This window comes from Salvelinus alpinus, chromosome 1, assembly GCF_045679555.1.
Source record: "Salvelinus alpinus chromosome 1, SLU_Salpinus.1, whole genome shotgun sequence".
NCBI lineage: Eukaryota > Metazoa > Chordata > Actinopteri > Salmoniformes > Salmonidae > Salvelinus > Salvelinus alpinus.
Window position 1 is genome coordinate 12,937,641 of NC_092086.1, and position 15,000 is coordinate 12,952,640.

At 46.5% G+C, this 15,000-nt stretch overlaps 1 protein-coding gene across 2 annotated transcripts in view; it reads left to right on the forward strand.

Moving 5' to 3' along the window:
* Nucleotides 1-15,000, forward strand: part of septin12 (septin 12) — a 178,809-nt gene that overhangs the window by 52,837 nt on the left and 110,972 nt on the right. For both annotated transcript variants that reach the window (XM_071391290.1, XM_071391282.1), the window contains exon 2: nt 1,116-2,630. In XM_071391290.1, coding sequence (XP_071247391.1) covers nt 1,116-2,630 — 1,515 coding nt within the window. The remainder of the gene's footprint in view (nt 1-1,115; nt 2,631-15,000) is intronic.

The following is a 15,000-nucleotide window of genomic DNA, read 5'->3' on the forward strand; positions in this document are numbered from 1 at the left end:
TAAATAAAAAATAGAGGACATTTGGTATTTCCCATCCATGTAGCTAGTTAAGAGAACATCACAAAATACTCCATGGTCTAATTCATGCTGATAGAGGAATCACTTGAAGCCGTTGAGTCTGGTCAGTTCTTTCAGTTTTGCCCAGAGGGTTTGGTGTCTGCCTCCCTTTCAGAGAAGCCCATCTTGGGAGAGGGACGGGCCAGAACAGGAAGCAACGCCGCACCCCGAATTGTAGTCTTTCAGGGAATAACATGTTTTTATCACCTTGTCCATTAAGCAACAGATTCCGCCGATAGGAACATCACTGAAAGACATACTACGGCTCCTTAAAACATGGACCACAATATCTAAATGCATCCAGTATAACATAGAGCCTTCACAGAACAACCAGCCTCCCCTCTCAATACTCGCTCCTTTGCACCCCAGTATCTCTACTTGCACAATCATCTTCTGCACATCTATTCACTCCAGTGTTTAATTGCTACATTGTAATTATTTCGCCACTATGGCCTATTTATTGACTTACCTCCCTAATCTTACCTCATTTGCACACACTGTATATAGACTTTTCTATTGTGTTATTGACTGTGTGTGTGTGTGTGTGTGTGTGTGTGTGTGTGTGTGTGTGTGTGTGTGTGTGTGTGTGTGTGTGTGTGTGTGTGTGTGTGTGTGTGTGTGTGTGTGTGTGTGTGTGTGTGTGTGTGTGTGTGTGTGTGTGTGTGTGTGTGTGTGTGTGTGTGTGTGTGTGTGTGTGTGTGTCCTAGCAGGCCTGGGCCATATAGATTGACATTTTACTGCTAGCTTCAAAACAACAGTTATCTTTATCTGTAAATGGATTGACTTGGTTTTGCCTAAATAAAGTAAAGTAACTTAAATAAGACCAGTTAGTAAGTGTTTTCATTTAGTTAAAGCTCAGCTATTCAACTGTTATTAACTAACTCACTTATTAACCCTCCCTCCCTCCTTGTCCCTCCATCTACCCCTCTCCCTCCCTCTTTCCCCCTCACCCCTCTTCCTCTTCCTCCTCTCCCCCTCCCTCTTCCCCCTCCCTCTCTCCACCCCCCCCTCTCTTCCCCCCCTACCTCTGCCCATATATCCTTCTCTCTCCTCCACAGCTTTGAAAAGATCCTTCGACGTCGATGACGTGGACGAGCTTCCTCCCTTCTCCCCTTCCTCCTCCGTTCCCTCCCCCCTCTCCTCCACCTCCCTCCTCAACAAGACCAACGAGGGTCGAGGGTTCCCCACCTCCAACCACGGCTCCCCTGCCTTCCGCTCCCGGATCAGTCTTGGTACCAACCCCAGCCCCGCCCAGAGCCCTGTATTCAAGTCCCGTATGGTCTCCAGTCTCTCCTTCAACAGAGCCATGAACAGACCCACCATCAACAACAATGGAGGCATCTCCGGAGGCATCGCCAGAGCCTCTTCTTTCCAGAACAAGTTCAACCCGAAGGGTTTCTCCTCCTCTCTCTCTGGCCCAGGCAGCGACAATGATAGTCTCCATAGCTCCTCTTCTAGTCTGGAGTATTCCATCCAGGGAGGTGGAGGAGAAGGAGGAGGAGGAGGGGTACCTCCAGGCAAGCCAGGGTCTCTGTCCTACTCCACTAGCCCACAGATGGAGCAGCGTCCTGGGCAGCAGCGTGGCGTGGGCCTGGGGATGGGGAAGCGGTTCTCTTCCCATGGGAGTGTGTTTCACTCTGAGCTAGAGGGGCCTATGGGGCTGGGAGCTCCAGAGCCCAGGGGGGTGAGCCACGGATCCATGCCCAGTCTGGACCTCCAGATCGGGGAAGGAGGAGGCGGGGTGATGGGGGTGCGGGGGGCTGGAGGTGGAGGGGTGAGGTATGGCAACGCCAATGTGGGTTTGAATGGCGGATCGCAGCGCCATTATAACACCAGTCCCTTTGGCAAGGAAGGATGCTACTCTCCCAATCGGAACCACAGCAGCTACCAGGCCCAGCCCAAACCCAAAGAGACCCAGCGTCTCAACAAGTTCCCCCTGGATCTAGACAGTCTGGTGGGGGTGAAGACGCCCCAGCCCAGCCCCCATCCTCCCCCCTCGTCTGACACCCCTAAACCTCCCCCCAGAGCCCACTATCCCAGCAGCCTCTCTGTCTCAGCTAGCCCCTCCCTCAGCAGTCTAGACAGCTCCGGTGGTGACCTCACTCCTCTTCCCTCCGCCAACCACCACCTCTCCTACAACAACCCCTCCCTCCCCCGCTCTCCCCCACCTACCTCCCCCCCGGGGGCCAAGCCTGTCCCTAAGGTGAGCCAGTCCCCTGTCCCCCTGTCCCCCGCCCAGACCCCCCAGCTCAACCTGCTCTCCCCCAGACCTCAGGTAGGACACCTGGCCCTCTCCACCCCCCTGCCACTGGAGCACACCCAGCCACAGGAAATGATATCAGAGAGAGAAAGCGTGGGTTCCATCCTGCAGAGGATCGCTTCCTTCTCCCGTCCCGACGCCATGACGACCACCAGGGTTCCAAGCGCCGCCGGTGTTCTGAGCGGGGTTGCCCTTAGCAACGGGGTGAAGAAGGAGAGCCCACCACCGATGATGCGTCAGGAGCGTGTTTCCTCACCTCCACCATCACCTCTACCTGTGGCGGTGCAGAGACAGGGGCTAAAGAGAGTGCAAGGTAAGCGTTTTAAATGTACATGGTTACTGGCCCAACGCTCATAACCGCTAAGCTACCTGCCGACCACGTAGGTCATTAACTAACGTTGTCATAGGAATGTTCCCATGACACCATTCCCTACATGTCAAATAGAACGTACCCAGAACTTAACATACTAAATGTTCCAGACACATTTCAAGAATATTCATGTGATCAGTTTTCTGTGGGTTAGGAAAATATTCCATCAACGTCCCACCGAACATACACAGAACATGGTTGCCATTAAAGCAGACTGGAATACATCCCTGTAATGTTTCTCTCTAGATTTAATGGTAATTGTCATCTGAGGACTGTATTGTAGATTGAATGGTAATTCTCATCTGAGGACTGTATTGTAGATTTAATGGTAATTCTCATCTGAGGACTGTGTTGTAGGCGATATAGAGACACATTGCATTTTAATGTCATTCATAGAACATGTGAACAGCATTTAATCATACAAACACAACCATATTTTAAACTTCATATGTTGACAATCTGCACATTATTTCATTCATAGGACATTTTAAACTTTAGTCAGACACACACAACCGTAACCAAGACTGGACAGTCTTAGTGTTGTGGGAACACATCTTTAGTGATGTTTCCACCAGACTGTTCGCACAACCTAATGAAACATTCTGGGAACCCTTAAATAACAAATTCAATGTTTTTAAGGATCGGTCTTGCAACATCAGACAAATGTTTTATACAAACATTCTGTAATCATCAGCACAGTTTTTTTTCTGGGTAGTGTTTGTGTTATGAAAAACATTCTGGGAACTTTCACAGAACCAATTTTGGTATGCTGGATAGTCACTTTACCCTGCCTGCATGTACATATCTACCTCAAATACCTCGTACCTCTGCACATTGATCTGGTACTGGTACTTCCTGTATATAGCTCCACATTGATCTGGTACTGGTACTTCCTGTATATAGCTCCACATTGATCTGGTACTGATACTTCCTGTATATAGCTCCACATTGATCTGGTACTGATACTTCCTGTATATAGCTTCACATTGATCTGGTACTGATACTTCCTGTATATAGCTCCACATTGATCTGGTACTTCCTGTATATAGCTCCACATTGATCTGGTACTCCCTGTATATAGCTCCACATAGATCTGGTACTGGTACTTCCTGTATATAGCTCCACATTGATCTGGTACTGATACTTCCTGTATATAGCTCCACATAGATCTGGTACTGGTACTTCCTGTATATAGCTCCACATAGATCTGGTACTGATACTTCCTGTATATAGCTCCACATTGATCTGGTACTGATACTTCATGTATATAGCTCCACATAGATCTGGTACTGATACTTCCTGTATATAGCTCCACATTGATCTGGTACTGGTACTTCCTGTATATAGCTCCACATTGATCTGGGACTGGTACTTCCTGTATATAGCGCCACATTGATCTGGTACTTCCTGTATATAGCTCCACATTGATCTGGTACTCCCTGTATATAGCTCCACATAGATCTGGTACTGGTACTTCCTGTATATAGCTCCACATTGATCTGGTACTGATACTTCCTGTATATAGCTCCACATAGATCTGGTACTGTTACTTCCTGTATATAGCTCCACATTGATCTGGTACTGATACTTCCTGTATATAGCTCCACATTGATCTGGTACTTCCTGTATATAGCTCCACATTGATCTGGTACTCCCTGTATATAGCTCCACATAGATCTGGTACTGGTACTTCCTGTATATAGCTCCACATTGATCTGGTACTGATACTTCCTGTATATAGCTCCACATAGATCTGGTACTGATACTTCCTGTATATAGCTCCACATTGATCTGGTACTGGTACTTCCTGTATATAGCTCCACATTGATCTGGGACTGGTACTTCCTGTATATAGCTCCACTTAGATCTGGTACTGATACTTCCTGTATATAGCTCCACATTGATCTGGTACTGGTACTTCCTGTATATAGCTCCACATTGATCTGGTACTGGTACTTCCTGTATATAGCTCCACATAGATCTGGTACTGATACTTCCTGTATATAGCTCCACATTGATCTGGTACTGATACTTCCTGTATATAGCTCCACATTGATCTGGTACTGATACTTCCTGTATATAGCTCCACATTGATCTGGTACTGGTACTTCCTGTATATAGCTCCACATAGATCTGGTACTGATACTTCCTGTATATAGCTCCACATTGATCTGGTACTGGTACTTCCTGTATATAGCTCCACATAGATCTGGTACTGATACTTCCTGTATATAGCTCCACATTGATCTGGTACTGATACTTCCTGTATATAGCTCCACATTGATCTGGGACTGGTACTTCCTGTATATAGCTCCACATAGATCTGGTACTGATACTTCCTGTATATAGCTCCACATTGATCTGGTACTGGTACTTCCTGTATATAGCTCCACATAGATCTGGTACTGGTACTTCCTGTATATAGCTCCACATAGATCTGGTACTGATACTTCCTGTATATAGCTCCACATTGATCTGGTACTGATACTTCATGTATATAGCTCCACATAGATCTGGTACTGATACTTCCTGTATATAGCTCCACATTGATCTGGTACTGGTACTTCCTGTATATAGCTCCACATTGATCTGGGACTGGTACTTCCTGTATATAGCGCCACATTGATCTGGTACTTCCTGTATATAGCTCCACATTGATCTGGTACTCCCTGTATATAGCTCCACATAGATCTGGTACTGGTACTTCCTGTATATAGCTCCACATTGATCTGGTACTGATACTTCCTGTATATAGCTCCACATAGATCTGGTACTGATACTTCCTGTATATAGCTCCACATTGATCTGGTACTGATACTTCCTGTATATAGCTCCACATTGATCTGGTACTTCCTGTATATAGCTCCACATTGATCTGGTACTCCCTGTATATAGCTCCACATAGATCTGGTACTGGTACTTCCTGTATATAGCTCCACATTGATCTGGTACTGATACTTCCTGTATATAGCTCCACATAGATCTGGTACTGATACTTCCTGTATATAGCTCCACATTGATCTGGTACTGGTACTTCCTGTATATAGCTCCACATTGATCTGGGACTGGTACTTCCTGTATATAGCTCCACATAGATCTGGTACTGATACTTCCTGTATATAGCTCCACATTGATCTGGTACTGGTACTTCCTGTATATAGCTCCACATTGATCTGGTACTGGTACTTCCTGTATATAGCTCCACATAGATCTGGTACTGATACTTCCTGTATATAGCTCCACATTGATCTGGTACTGATACTTCCTGTATATAGCTCCACATTGATCTGGTACTGATACTTCCTGTATATAGCTCCACATTGATCTGGTACTGGTACTTCCTGTATATAGCTCCACATAGATCTGGTACTGATACTTCCTGTATATAGCTCCACATTGATCTGGTACTGGTACTTCCTGTATATAGCTCCACATAGATCTGGTACTGATACTTCCTGTATATAGCTCCACATTGATCTGGTACTGATACTTCCTGTATATAGCTCCACATTGATCTGGGACTGGTACTTCCTGTATATAGCTCCACATAGATCTGGTACTGATACTTCCTGTATATAGCTCCACATTGATCTGGTACTGGTACTTCCTGTATATAGCTCCACATTGATCTGGTACTGGTACTTCCTGTATATAGCTCCACATTGATCTGGTACTGGTACTTCCTGTATATAGCTCCACATTGATCTGGGACTGGTACTTCCTGTATATAGCTCCACATTGATCTGGGACTGGTACTTCCTGTATATAGCTCCACATTGATCTGGTACTTCCTGTATATAGCTCCACATTGATCTGGGACTGGTACTTCCTGTATATAGCTCCACATTGATCTGGTACTTCCTGTATATAGCTCCACATTCTTGTGTATTTTACTCCTCACATTTCTATTTTTCTTTGTATTATTATTTTTTAACTCTGTATTGTTGGGAAGATGTGATATAGTGCACTAGTTTTGACCAGGGCCCTTACGGTCAGTTTGAGGCCATTTGGGAGGCAGCCTATATATATAGTGCATTCTTAAAGTATTCAGACTCCTTGACTTTTTCCACATTTTGTTACGTTACAGCCTTATTCTAAAATGTATGAAATTGTTTTTTCCCTCATTAAGCTATACACAATACCCCATGATGACAAAGCAACAAACATTTTTTTTTTTCATAATTGGAAATATCACATTTACATACATTTTCAGAACGGTAACTTGGTTGAAGCACCTTTGGCAGCGACTACAGCATCGAATCGTCTTGTGTATAACGCTACAAGCTTGGCACACCTGTATTTGGGGAGTTTCTCCCATTCTTCTCTGCAGATCCTCTCAAGCTCTGTCAGGTTGGATGGGGAGCGTTGCTACACAGCTATTTTCAGGTCTTTCCAGAGATGTTCGATCGGGTTCAAGTCTGGGCTCTGGCTGGGTCACTCAAGGACTTGGTTGTGTGCTTAGGGTCGTTGTCCTGTTGGAAGGTGAACCTTCGCCCCAGTCTGAGGTCCTGAGCGCTCTGGAGCAGGTTTTCATCAAGGATCTCTGTACTTTTCTCTGTTCATCTTTGTCTGAAGTTAGAAAGTGTACTCGTGTCATACTATGAGAGCCAGGTCTTAATGGCACAGGAGGTAGTGCTATGTCCTGTATCTGTAGAGTTACTGGTTCATGTCCCTCTCAGCTGGTCCCTCTCCATCACTATTATCTGTTATTGTCCCAGAGGACACAGAACACAGCTGGAAGGTCAGTGGTGCTGCTAATAGTGTGGAAACTCTGAGCCAAATCAGGACCGGTCTGGAAAGTATGATGCAGCTCCATAACACTCACTACACGGTTCTGATAGAACACTGTCAGGTTCCGCTGGCCTGCTGGTCCTGGGCTCACTAATACACACTGGTCACAGCCTCCCCTCATGGAACAACAACATCCTCTGTTTAGACAAACCATCATGTTGAAGAGTCCTTTTCCACATGGAACGTGTTATCTCTCCTCTTCCTCCCCCGTTTCCTCTCCTCTTCCTCCTCCTGTAACGGGTGTTCTCCTCCTCTTCGTCTGAAGAGGAGGAGCAGGGATTTGACCAAAACGCAGCGTAGTGAAATGACATGATATTTATTTAAACAAGACGAAAAACGAACTATACTTGATTATAAACAAAATAACAAAACGATGTAGACAGACCTGGACGTAAGAACTTACATGACACGAAGAATGCACGAACAGGAAATATACTACACAAACGAACGAACAAACGAAACAGTCCCGTGTGGTGCAACATACACAGACACGGAAGACAACCACCCACAACAAACAATGTGAAACCACCTGCCTCTAATTGAGAACCATATCAGGTACCCATTAACCAACATAGAAACAGAAAACATAGACTGCCCACCCACACTCACGTCCTGACCAACTAACACATACAAAAACAACAGAAAACAGGTCAGGAACGTGACACCTCCTCTTTTTCTCTATTCCTCCCTGTTCTCTTCTCTCTATTCCTCCCTGTTCTCTTCTCTCTATTCCTCCCTATTCTCTTCTCTCTATTCCTCCATGTTCTCTTCTCTCTATTCCTCCATGTTCTCTTCTCTCTATTCCTCCCTGTTCTCTTCTCTCTATTCCTCCCTGTTCTCTTCTCTCTATTCCTCCCTGTTCTCTTATCTCTATTCCTCCCTCTTCTCTCTATTCCTCCCTGTTCTCTCTATTCCTCCCTGTTCTCTTCTCTCTATTCCTCCCTGTTCTCTTCTCTCTATTCCTCCCTGTTCTCTCTATTCCTCCCTGTTCTCTTCTCTCTATTCCTCCCTGTTCTCTTCTCTCTATTCCTCCCTGTTCTCTTCTCCCCTCTGGTTCCCCTCTCTCCTCTCCTGGGGGTGGTTTAACAGATGGATACTAAGCTTTTACAGTTAGAGTCTTTGTTTGTGCGTGTGTGTGTGTGTGTGTGTGTGTGTGTGTGTGTGTGTGTGTGTGTGTGTGTGTGTGTGTGTGTGTGTGTGTGTGTGTGTGTGTGTGTGTGTGTGTGTGTGTGTGTGTGTGTGTGTGTGTGTGTGTGCGCGACAGCTGGTGGTCAGTGTACCATGCCTGACTGAATAGAAAACATGTTGAGAGGGGAAGGTAAAGATAGAGGGAGAGAGGACTTGACAGAAGACCGGTAGAGTGGGATTAAGGAGGACTTAAATGTTTCCCCTCAAACACAAAGATGACTTCACACACACACAGTGTTGTCTATGTAAAGGACATAATTCTGCTTGCTTAGAAAGTACCAAATCTGGCGTGAACTCAGGACCTCTGCCTCACAGCCACACGTGACCGCCCTCTTCAAGCATCTTAGCCAATCGCTCCACCTCAGAAGCCAGCTACTGAGGTGACGCAAGAAGGACACTTAAGGATGAGGAGTACGTGTCACACATCCCCATGTTCTACCCCTAGTGGTCCTGTCCTGCAGCCCTGTCTCTGTACTGTATCATCACCATGTTCTACCCCTAGTGGTCCTGTCCTGCAGCCCTGTCTCTGTACTGTATCATCACCATGTTCTACCCCTAGTGGTCCTGTCCTGCAGCCCTGTCTCTGTACTGTATCATCACCATGTTCTACCCCTAGTGGTCCTGTCCTGCAGCCCTGTCTCTGTACTGTATCATCACCATGTTCTACCCCTAGTGGTCCTGTCCTGCAGCCCTGTCTCTGTACTGTATCATCACCATGTTCTACCCCTAGTGGTCCTGTCCTGCAGCCCTGTCTCTGTACTGTATCATCACCATGTTCTACCCCTAGTGGTCCTGTCCTGCAGCCCTGTCTCTGTACTGTGTCGTCCCCATGTTCTACCTCTAGTGGTCCTGTCCTGCAGCCCTGTCTCTGTACTGTATCGTCACCATGTTCTACCCCTAGTGGTCCTGTCCTGCAGCCCTGTCTCTGTACTGTATCGTCACCATGTTCTACCCCTAGTGGTCCTGTCCTGCAGCCCTGTCTCTGTACTGTATCATCACCATGTTCTACCCCTAGTGGTCCTGTCCTGCAGCCCTCGCTCTGTACTGTATCATCACCATGTTCTACCCCTGGTGGTCCTGTCCTGCAGCCCTGTCCCTGTCCCTGTCTCTCTCTCTCTCTCTCTCTCTCTCAAAACAAAAGTTTAAATCTAACACACATGGTTATGGGCTTAAACAAAATAAGACACTTATTAGTTGAAATGTATTCCATTTTGAGATTCAATCCTAATATTACACTTTATATACATCACAGAAGTCTGAAATATAACAAAACTGTTTGACATAAAAACACTGGATTTTCGCCATTAATTGTATTTATTTATTCATTATGAAATAATGAATAACATTCCACCCATGAGGCCACTGGTTCATTTGACAGGAGGAAAGGACTACACCCATTATCACAGAGCGATGTTGACACGACACCAGAGGGTCACGCCCACCCGTTATCACAGAGACGATGTTGACCCTACACCAGAGGGTCACGCCCAGCTGAATGACTTCTCATCACATGGTTTCATCATCTACACACACACACACACACACACACACACACACACACACACACACACACACACACACACACACACACACACACACACACACACACACACACACACACACACACACACACACACACACACACACACACACACACACACACACACACACACACACACACACACACACACACACACACTGCTGTCATATGTCCTCCTGTGTTTTATGGCTTGTTATGACCTTTCACAGGGAGGGGGTATTTTTAGTTGTTACACCCCTGGCTCGTGTGTGTGTGTAGTCCTGTTCCTGACTGTTTCCTGCTTCCTGTTATAACAAACAGACAGGTTCACCGTTCTGCCTTGACACCACCGCCTGGTGGGACACACACACACAAACACACAACCACTCAATCTCTTCTCCTCAAACCCACTGGAGGTTAGAATGGTTTCTGGGTCATCTGGAGCCCTCAGAGGGATTCTATCATTCTGTTGTGAAGCGTTTAGGCACCTCTGAATAGTTTGACACGCTGGTAGGAATGATTAACCATCGACCCCTGGGTTTTCCCCTCAGCTCTTACTGCAGACAGAGGCTGCCTCCAAAATGGCACCTTACCCCCTACATAGTGCACTATGGGCCCCCTACCCCCTACATAGTGCACTATGGGCCCCTGTCTGTTTTGATGTGAGATACAGAGAATTCTGTCCTCATGTCCACTACTATCTAATTAACTGTTTAATTATGTTAATCCGTCTCCTCATGTCCAGTACTATCTAATTAACTGTTTAATTATGTTAATCCGTCTCCTCATGTCCACTACTATCTAAGTACTGTTTAATTATGTTAATCCGTCTCCTCACGTCCACTACTATCTAATTAACTGTTTAATTATGTTAATCCGTCTCCTCACGTCCACTACTATCTAATTAACTGTTTAATTATGTTAATCCGTCTCCTCACGTCCACTACTATCTAATTAACTGTTTAATTATGTTAATCCGTCTCCTCATATCCACTACTATCTAATTAACTGTTTAATTATGTTAATCCATCTCCTCACGTTCACTACTATCTAATTAACTGTTTAATTATGTTAATCCGTCTCCTCATATCCACTACTATCTAATTAACTGTTTAATTATGTTAATCCGTCTCATCATATCCACTACTATGTAATTAACTGTTTAATTATGTTATGTAAATAACATGCTGTCGGAGGCTGCCTTTACATGTGGGGTTAAATAACATGCTGTCGGAGGCTGCCTTTACATGGGGGGTTAAATAACATGCTGTCGGAGGCTGCCTTTACATGGGGGGTTAAATAACATGCTGTCGGAGGCTGCCTTTACATGTGGGGTTAAATAACATGCTGTCGGAGGCTGCCTTTACATGTGGGGTTAAATAACATGCTGTCTGAGGCTGTCTTTACATGTGGGGTTAAATAACATGCTGTCTGAGGCTGTCTTTACATGTGAGGTTAAATAACATGCTGTCGGAGGTGGGGGGGGGCTGTGTGTGGGGGGGGGGCTGTGTGTGGGGGGGGGGCTGTGTGGGGTGTGGGGGGGGGGGCTGTGTGGGGGGGGGGCTGTGTGGGGGGGGGGGGGCTGTGTGGGGGGGGGGCTGCGGGGGGGGGCTGTGTGGTGGGGGGCTGTGTGGTGGGGGGGGTGGGGCTGTGTGGTGGGGGGCTGTGTGGTGGGGGGGGTGGGGCTGTGTGGTGGGGGGCTGTGTGGTGGGGGGCTGTGTGGTGGGGGGGGTGGGGCTGTGTGGTGGGGGGCTGTGTGGTGGGGGGGGGGGGGGCTGTGTTTGTCAGACCATGAGACATCCTGGACATCTTTTTTTCCCTTCACTAAATAGCCTGTAGTGTCCGAACGGTTTGGCCTACAAGGGACTCTCACCAACACCATGGTGTTCTCCGTTTTCCTCTACGACCCCCACAAGGGACTCATTTGAAAATCCGTACAGTCAATCTGCCAACTTCTGTGTCCGAACAGTTTGGGAAACACACTAATATCTCTCTGTGGAAAGGTGAGACTCTCACGAACACTTACATGTTGTTTTGCTTTAGGACTCCCACAGTCCTCACAACACTAGTCTGAAGGTCCAGTCTAGGACTCCCACAGTCCTCACAACACTAGTCTGATGGTCCAGTCTAGGACTCCCACAGTCCTCACAACACTAGTCTGAAGGTCCAGTCTAGGACTCCCACAGTCCTCACAACACTAGTCTGATGGTCCAGTCTAGGACTCCCACAGTCCTCACAACACTAGTCTGATGGTCCAGTCTAGGACTCCCACAGTCCTCACAACACTAGTCTGAAGGTCCAGTCTAGGACTCCCACAGTCCTCACAACACTAGTCTGATGGTCCAGTCTAGGACTCCCACAGTCCTCACAACACTAGTCTGATGGTCCAGTCTAGGACTCCCACAGTCCTCACAACACTAGTCTGATGGTCCAGTCTAGGAATCCCACAGTCCTCACAACACTAGTCTGATGGTCCAGTCTAGGACTCCCACAGTCCTCACAACACTAGTCTGAAGGTCCAGTCTAGGACTCCCACAGTCCTGACAACACTAGTCTGAAGGTCCAGTCTAGGACTCCCACAGTCCTCACAACACTAGTCTGATGGTCCAGTCTAGGACTCCCACAGTCCTCACAACACTAGTCTGATGGTCCAGTCTAGGACTCCCACAGTCCTCACAACACTAGTCTGATGGTCCAGTCTAGGACTCCCACAGTCCTCACAACACTAGTCTGATGGTCCAGTCTAGGACTCCCACAGTCCTCACAACACTAGTCTGAAGGTCCAGTCTAGGACTCCCACAGTCCTCACAACACTAGTCTGATGGTCCAGTCTAGGACTCCCACAATCCTCACAACACTAGTCTGAAGGTCCAGTCTAGGACTCCCACAGTCCTGACAACACTAGTCTGAAGGTCCAGTCTAGGACTCCCACAGTCCTCACAACACTAGTCTGATGGTCCAGTCTAGGACTCCCACAGTCCTCACAACACTAGTCTGATGGTCCAGTCTAGGACTCCCACAGTCCTCACAACACTAGTCTGATGGTCCAGTCTAGGACTCCCACAGTCCTCACAACACTAGTCTGATGGTCCAGTCTAGGACTCCCACAGTCCTCACAACACTAGTCTGAAGGTCCAGTCTAGGACTCCCACAGTCCTCACAACACTAGTCTGAAGGTCCAGTCTAGGACTCCCACAGTCCTCACAACACTAGTCTGAAGGTCCAGTCTAGGACTCCCACAGTCCTCACAACACTAGTCTGAAGGTCCAGTCTAGGACTCCCACAGTCCTCACAACACTAGTCTGATGGTCCAGTCTAGGACTCCCACAGTCCTCACAACACTAGTCTGATGGTCCAGTCTAGGACTCCCACAGTCCTCACAACACTAGTCTGAAGGTCCAGTCTAGGACTCCCACAGTCCTCACAACACTAGTCTGAAGGTCCAGTCTAGGACTCCCACAGTCCTCACAACACTAGTCTGAAGGTCCAGTCTAGGACTCCCACAGTCCTCACAACACTAGTCTGAAGGTCCAGTCTAGGACTCCCACAGTCCTCACAACACTAGTCTGAAGGTCCAGTCTAGGACTCCCACAGTCCTCACAACACTAGTCTGATGGTCCAGTCTAGGACTCCCACAGTCCTCACAACACTAGTCTGAAGGTCCAGTCTAGGACTCCCACAGTCCTCACAACACTAGTCTGAAGGTCCAGTCTAGGACTCCCACAGTCATCACAACACTAGTCTGAAGGTCCAGTCTAGGACTCCCACAGTCCTCACAACACTAGTCTGAAGGTCCAGTCTAGGACTCCCACAGTCCTCACAACACTAGTCTGAAGGTCCAGTTGAAAACATTTATAGAAGTTGTTTAGTGCCAAAAATAAGGGGTTGAATACGAATTGTATATATATATGTTTCCTGATCTTTCTTATATCAGATATAGGACAGACAAACATTGAAGCTGTTATTCAGTGCGTTTGTATGCGTTGTATTTATCAAATAACTTATTTATATTACAGTTGAAGTCGGAAGTTTACATACACCTTAGTCAAATACATTTAAACTCAGTTTTTCACAATTCCTGACATTTATTCAGGTAAAAATTCTCTGTCTTAGGTCAGTTAGGATCACCACTTTATTTTAAGAATGTGAAATGTCAGAATAATAGTAGAGAGAATGATTTATTTCAGCTTTTATTTCTTTCATCACATTCCCAGTGGGTCAGAAGTTTACATACACTCAATTAGTATTTGGTAGCATTGCCTTTAAATTGTTTAACTTGGGTCAAACATTTTGGGTAGCCTTCCACAAGCTCCCCACAATAAGTTGGGTGAATTTTGGCCCATTCCTCCTGACAGAGCTGGTGTAACTGAGTCAGGTTTGTAGGTCTCCTTGCTCGCACACGCTTTTTCAGTTCTGCCCACAAATTTTCTATAGGATTGAGGTCTTTGGGCTTTGTGATGGCCACTCCAATTCCTTGACTTTGTTGTCCTTAAACCATTTTGCCACAACTTTGGAAGTATGCTTGGGGTCATTGTCCATTTGGAAGACCCATTTGTGACCAAGCTTTAACTTCCTGACTGATGTCTTGAGATGTTGCTTCAACATATCCACATAATTTTCACAACATGATGCTGCCAACACCATGCTTCACAGTTGGGATGGTGTTCTTCGGCTTGCAAGCTTCCCCCTTTTTCCTCCAAACATAACGATGGTCATTATGGCCAAACAGTTAGATTTTTGTTTCATCAGAACAGAGGACATTTCCCCGAAAAGTACGATCTTTGTCCCCATATGCAGTTGCAAACCGTAGTCTGG